Source organism: Arachis stenosperma, chromosome 4 (genome assembly GCF_014773155.1).
Source record: "Arachis stenosperma cultivar V10309 chromosome 4, arast.V10309.gnm1.PFL2, whole genome shotgun sequence".
NCBI lineage: Eukaryota > Viridiplantae > Streptophyta > Magnoliopsida > Fabales > Fabaceae > Arachis > Arachis stenosperma.
The window spans coordinates 55,065,177-55,072,135 of record NC_080380.1 but is presented as its reverse complement, the minus strand read 5'-3'; the positions used below and the strand labels follow the sequence as shown (position 1 = coordinate 55,072,135).

At 39.8% G+C, this 6,959-nt stretch overlaps 1 protein-coding gene across 1 annotated transcript; it reads right to left on the bottom strand.

The window, feature by feature from the left end:
• Positions 1-6,219: 6,219 nt before the first annotated feature.
• On the bottom strand, positions 6,220-6,681 carry LOC130974997 (uncharacterized). Its single transcript, XM_057899832.1, has one exon. It carries the CDS (start codon positions 6,679-6,681, stop codon positions 6,220-6,222), a length of 462 nt encoding a protein of 153 aa, XP_057755815.1.
• Positions 6,682-6,959: the final 278 nt, after the last annotated feature.

Genomic DNA, 6,959 nt, shown 5'->3' with positions numbered 1-6,959 from the left:
TATCTTATCTTATCTTTTGGGAGTTTTACCTCTATCTTTGCGAAACCGCCTTTCCTAGGCTTTTTTCGGCCTTTAGGTTTTGGGCTTCGTTCCTTTTGATGGGCCTTCTTAGCTTTTATTTGTCCGAGGTCCGACCTCAGGCGTGGGCCTTGGGACGAGGTCGGACCTTTCATGGATTTTGCCGAGTTGGAGGAGCTCGGTCAGGGTATGAACAGTGCCCCTGCCCGAGTTCGTCCTTTTTTGGAAGGTCGAGCTCGGGCATAGTTGTTTTTCAAAATTTCAAAAATGGCCGTCCCTGCATTTATTGCATTTTACCGTTTCTCCTCGATTTCCGTTCGGGCTCTGTGAAGGCATTATTTATTTGCTCCCTTCCTTTTACTTCGTTTATTCTGTTCCTTCCTGTTTTTCTAAGTTTTCGCCATCTCTTTTTTGAGCATTGCTTTCTTCTTTCTCTTTGTTCTTCTTCCCCGAATCTTTCCGTGCATCTTTCCGGAGTTTCCTCTTGTGCTGCCGTTTCGTTCTCCTTGCTTCAGAGCTCGTCGTCTTCTTTCTTTCTTTCCAGGTTTGTTCCCGTCTCTTTTCTTTGCGCACATATGCTTTCTGTTCTTTTGTGTGGCTCTTTGTCTGTTTCTTCTTTCTTTATGCCAGGGTTGCCCCAAAAAGAGGCGCCGCCATTGCTTTGTTTGCATATGGGGGGGGGCTCTTTTTTGTTTTTCTGGTACTTTGTTCCAGGTTGCCGCATTTTCTTTGTTGGGTTTTTGTTTCTTGCTTGGCTGAACGGGTTTTTCGCTGTCTGCTTTATGTGATTTTTGCTTGCTTTTGTATTTCTTCTTTGTAGGTAAGAGTTTTATGTCTCGAAAGGTTCTTCAGGCGATGTCGACCAAGATTCCAAGTGGTCTTGGTTGGGTAGATCCTCTTCCTCTAAAAGTCCCTTCTGTGGTAGATTCTGAATATTTGGCTAGGTTCCGTAGGCACTGTAGCATATGTGAGAATAGAGAGTCTGAGAGGGATTATGAACTAGTAGCCCCGGATTCCGAGGAGAGAGTTTGTTTTCCGCCTTTAGATGGTTCCGAGAAGCTCTTCTTTTATGCTTATGATTGTTTTTTCTCTAAGCTGAGTGTCCGACTTCCTTTTACCGACCTGGAGTCCAAGGTGTTGTGGTCATGTAACCTTGCCCCTACGCAGCTCCATCCAAATTCTTGGGCGTTTTTAAAGCTGTTTCAGCTTTTGTGTCAATTTTTGGGCGTCGCTCCCTCTATTTCTCTTTTTTCCTATTTGTTTGTGTTGACGAAGCCGGGGTCGGGTGGAGGGAAGGTGTCTTGGGTCTCTTTTAGAGCTAACCAGGGAAGGAAGTTTTGTACCATTTATGATGAGTCCTTTCATGATTTCAAGAACTTTTATTTCAAGGTCCGGGCTACTGGAGACGTCCGACCTTTCTTTCTGGATGAGAGTGGGGAGCCTTCTTTTCCTCTTTGTTGGCAGGAGAATGTAGTGTCTGTTAAGTATACTTTTGAGAGTCTAGATGAGGTTGAGCAGGCTTTTGTGGGTGTGGTGAGCAGTTTATGGGGTCGGGCACCTCACTTGGATACGAAGAAAATGTTGGGGGATCCAAGCCTTCTCCGTTCCGAGTTAGGTAGTTTCCCGACCTCTCCGAGATTCTTCTTTTTCAATATTGTTGTTTTGCTTGTTTTTTGGTTGAATTTCTGTTGTGGTAATCCTTTTCTTTATATTTCTGCAGAGATGTCTTCTCAGGCGGATTCCATGAAGTTCCTTCGTCAGACGAAGAAGTCTGTGGCTGCTTGATGCTATAACTGGGTATAGCTACGATTAAGGAAATTGCACAGATCGGCAAAATTCCTTCCGGCAAGTGCACCGGTTATCGTCAAGTAAAAACTCACAATAGAGTGAGGTCGAATCCCACAAGGATTGGTTGAATGAGCAATTCGAATTAGAAGTTTGGTTAGTTGAGCGGAATCAAGAATTGGATGTGAATTGCATAAAGTAAATTGGCGGGAAATGTAAATTGCAAGGAATTGAAATGACTGAATCTTAAATTTGCAAGAATGAAAGTGCGAGAAATTAAATTGCTGAAATTAAAAGGGAATTGGGGTGATTGCATGAATTGAAGTTGCAGAATGTAAATAGAAAGTGTAGATCAGAGATGGGGAGTTCATTGGGTGTTAGGAGATATTGAGATCTCTGAATCAAAACATTTTATCTCTTCCTCAACCAATGCATTCATTGAATTTTGCTTGGCAATCTTATATGGTTGGATCCCAATCCCTTGGCTCACCAATTCTCTCTAAAAACAAACAAATTCCCAATCCCTTGGTTTAAATGTTCATAAGAAGAGATGAAGCTCGATCACTGATTATACCACACAACTTCATGGACCACAATTTGTTAGGATTACATGTCACAATATCCATCCAAACCCCAATCCAATTCACTGTGAGAAAGCTTCTCTAGCATGAATCCTCCATTCCTTTCCCAAGGTTCCGAAGGATTCCAATTATGGGTAATTTCTTTCCCAAGACAATTACCCAATGGAATTAGATCGAGAAGCTTTCTAACAAAATTCAAGAGAAAAGATTGAAGAAGAAGATAAAACTATTATTGATTCATTGAATTACAATAGAGCTCTCTAACCCAATGAAAGGGGTTTAGTGAGTCATAGCTCTGAATTCAATTCCAAAGAGTGAAAACTAACAAAAATGATAAAAAGTTGCAGAGTGTAAAAGTTCCAACTAACTTAATTTCTATCCTATTTATACACTTTCTAAATTGAGCTTCTGTTGTGTTTCTTGGGCTTTGAGGCCTTTCCTTGCTTTCCTTTTGCTTTAGTGGTCCATAATCCTGATGAGGCTGTGATCCAATTCTGCAACATTCATTGAGCAAACTAAGTGATAAACAATTAATGACACAAGACTCAACAAATTGAAGTTCGAGACTCATCAATTCTTCAGGCCCAATCCCATAAACCATGATATTCACTTGGGTTTCACACCATAATACGTTTAAGTTAATAATTGTGCTCAATTGCTAACTTAAACTTCAATACATTTGGCCCAGAAACCCTTTCAATTGGTGGTGTTTAAGTTGAGGTTTAAGTTTTAGTTTAAGGTCAAACTAAAACTTAAACGTGGAATTGGAAGAAAGCAACCCAGGAGTGTGCATTGGTAAGCACGTTTAACCTCCAGTTTAAGGTTAAACTGGAGGTTAAACTTGGAAATGAAGAAAGCACACCCTGGAGGCAATTTGGGTCGTCCACGTTTAACCTCCAGTTTGAGGTCAAACTGGAGGTTAAACTTGGAAATGAAGAACACACCCTGGAGGAGGAAACCATCGAACACGTTTAACCTCCAGTTTGAGGTCAAACTGGAGGTTAAACTTGGAAATGGAAAAGCACATTTAACCTCCCTTTCTTGAGTCGTCACTTTGTTCTCTTGTCAACCTTGCCAATTTGATGCCAAATATGGACTATTATACATCGTTGGAAAGCTATGGATGTCAGCTTTCTAACGCAACTGGAAGCACTTCAATTGGAGTTCTACAACTCGAGTTATACTCCATGGAAGGTGAAGAGGTCAGCTGGCCTGATTGCATGTTGGTATATGCTCTTCTATGCACATTACGGAGCTGTTTTCGCTCTCAATTTTTAGTATCCACCATGCATGCCATATATGCTTGGAAAGCTCTAGATGTCTTCTTTCCAATGCATTTTGAATCACCTCATTTGGAGTTTTGTAGCTCAAGTTATTTATGTTTGAAGAAGGCATGGTCAAGCTGTTCCATATAACACGTTTAACCTCCAGTTTGAGGTCAAACTGGAGGTTAAACTTGGAAATGAAAATCACACCCTGGAGGAGAATGACCATCGAACACGTTTAACCTCCAGTTTGAGGTCAAATTGGAGGTTAAACGTGGAACTCTCCTGGTGCCTATCTAGCTTCTGGCGTTTAACCTCCAGTTTGAGGTCAAACTGGAGGTTAAACGTGGAATGCTTCTTGGTGAGAAAGGAAGTGTCGAACACGTTTAACCTCTAGTTTGAGGTCAAACTGGAGGTTAAACGTGGAAATGCTTTTGTGCCTCCCTTAGTTCAATTCATCATTCTGGCGTTTAACCTCCAGTTTGAGGTCAAACTGGAGGTTAAACGTGGAATGCTCATTAGTGCCATTTCTCATTCTGGCGTTTAACTTCCAGTTTGAGGTCAAACTGGAGGTTAAACGCCAGTTACAGCATTTCCTTTCTTCTTATGAATTTGGCGTTTAAGCTCCATTTAATAATCAAGCTTCCTTTATTGATTTTTGTTGCTTCCTTGCCTAGCCTCTTCTTCCCTGAAATCATCCAAAAAATTGCATCAAAGTCTTGCAAAATTTCATGAGAATTCATCCATTCATAGCATTCAAGTAATATCACTAAAAACTCATGAAAATTGCATCAAAATCATAATGTTTGGATGGTTCATTGCTTTGTTGTTCAATTAACCATTCTTGGTTACTTTAAGCTCAAGAAAATGTATAAAACAACTAAAACTAAAAGAAAAATGCTAGTGAAACTAGCCTTAGATGCCTTGGCATCACAACACCAAACTTAATACTTGCTTGTCCCTAAGCAAGTCCTGAGTTATTTGAGAAGAAAGTATGAAACAGAAAGCAATTACATTGGCTATATTAGCAAGCATTTGAAGCTCATCAGAAGGGTTTTATGCAGAAAGTTGCAGCATCACTTTTTCATACTTATCAAGTAGGATTATCACTTTTTCATTGCATCCATCAAACACTGCTATGGCCTCTTGTTATTCTTATGTCTTTGGTGCTTTTTCTTTCTTTGTTTTTCTTTTTCTTAGAGCTCCTTTGCTCCTTGCTTGCTCAGTGTCATGTGTTGCACAAGCCTTTGGCATTTTCTTTTTCTTCTCAGTGCAGTACACATATCCACTACAGGCATTTTAGTTTACATTTCTCTTTGAGACATTGGTGCCCAGCACCTCTTTGTGTAACTAAATGTTTTGTATCTAGGTTGCTCTTGATAATGGATTTTTGGTTGATAATCCCGGGTTAGTTAACCCAAGTTACCAAGTGTTGAAACACTCCACAGAACCTATTCATCCAAGCAGATCCTAGTACATAAACACCACAGGCATATGTCTCAAAAGTTCAAACCATTGGTGCCTAGCTTTATTTTCTTAATTCTTTTGCTTTTTGGTTGCCTTTTTCAGTGGCTTTTTCTTCTTCTTTTTCTTTCTTTTTCATGGCCAAAGACATTTATTCATCAAGATCCATAGACAGTATTCAACTTCTACACAAAAAATTGATAATTCTTCACTAAGTTCCAGTGAGCTAACTAAACAATCAAGCATGCATACCACCACTTAATTCTACTTGATTTGTCACTAAATGAGCCAAGTTACCTTTGTTCAAACTTTTCTTTTAATTTTTGGAAACAGAACAAGCATGGCAAGCATTTGTTTAAGATGATGAAGTTATATCCAAGCATCTAGGCATTCACTTTATTCAAAGCAGTAAACCAACAGACATATTAAATGACTTCACATTCCAGAAAGATTCAACAATTACAGTTTTAACCAGAACAAGCATGCTTTTGTTTGCCTTTTAAAGAAAGGTCAAGGAACAACACCACCTTGTGAAATTTCTTGTTTTCTCTTTGTTGCCAGGAAACAAATTGATTTCTCCTTCTTCTACTAGTTGTTGCATCATGTTCTCCCTAAGATCCTTGTTTCCTTTCCTGCAAAGAGTGATGAAGTTGCTTGTTTCTCAAGCACTTGAATGGTTAGCTCACTATATATGGGCAAGTGTCCGAGTCTTAAGTTGGTGTGTGAACACCAAACTTAGTCTCTTACTTACTCCTCTGCTCTTTGAATTCTTGAATTCTCTTTGGAATGAAGTTGCTGCTAAGGATTTTTAGCATTTCTGTGATTGCTTAGAATGGTTATTCCTTTCATATAATTCAAAGGTTGTTGTGTTCAGTTGATCTTTATGGTGGAACACCAAACTTAGAGTTACACACTCCCCTTTGAATTATTGATCCACGAATTCATTGTTTGGTGTGAAACACCAAACTTAATTCTTTGCAATGCACAGAAACTACTTCACCTTTTTATTGAAACAAATAAAAGAAACAGCAAAAGAGTGTTACCTCAGGTTGGGTTGCCTCCCAACAAGCGCTCTTTTAACGTCATTAGCTTGACGGTCAGTTTCCTCAGTTGAGGTGATATTTAACCTTGTCCTTCTCCTCTACATCTCCCAGGTAATGTTTGAGTCTTTGACCATTCACAGTGAAGGTTCTTTGTGACTTTTCTTCCATGATTTCTACTTGTCCATATTGGGAGACCTTGGTGACAAGGAATGGTCCAGACCACCTTGATTTTAGCTTCCCTGGAAATAGCTTCAGCCTAGAATTGTAGAGCAATACTTTTTGTCCCTCTTCAAATTTCCTTGGGGCTATGTTGCTATCATGCTTCTTCTTTGCTCTTTCTTTGTAAATTTTGGCATTCTCATAAGCTTCAGCTCTGAATTCTTCCAACTCTTGAATTTGCAACATCCTTCTTTCTCCAGCAGCTTTGCTGTCCAAGTTTAAGAGTTTCAAGGCCCAGAATGCCTTGTGCTCCAACTCCAGTGGTAAATGGCAAGCCTTTCCATATACTAGTTGGTAAGGAGACATTCCAATTGGTGTTTTGAAAGCTGTCCTATATGCCCAAAGAGCATCATCTAGCTTAATCGACCAGTCCTTCCTTGAAGCTCCCACAGTCTTTTCCAAGATCCTTTTGAGTTCCCTATTAGATATTTCGGCTTGCCCACTTGTCTGTGGATGGTATGGTGTGGCTACTTTATGTTTGACTCCATACTTTAGAAGCAATGCCTCTAATGGTTTGTTGCAGAAGTGGCTTCCTCCATCACTGATGATTGCTCTTGGAACCCCAAAACGGCAAAAAATTTGTT

Bases quoted from the DNA above. Each gene is read 5' to 3' on its own strand.
- LOC130974997 (XM_057899832.1), bottom strand. From the start codon at position 6,681: ATGTCTCCTTACCAACTAGTATATGGAAAGGCTTGCCATTTACCACTG.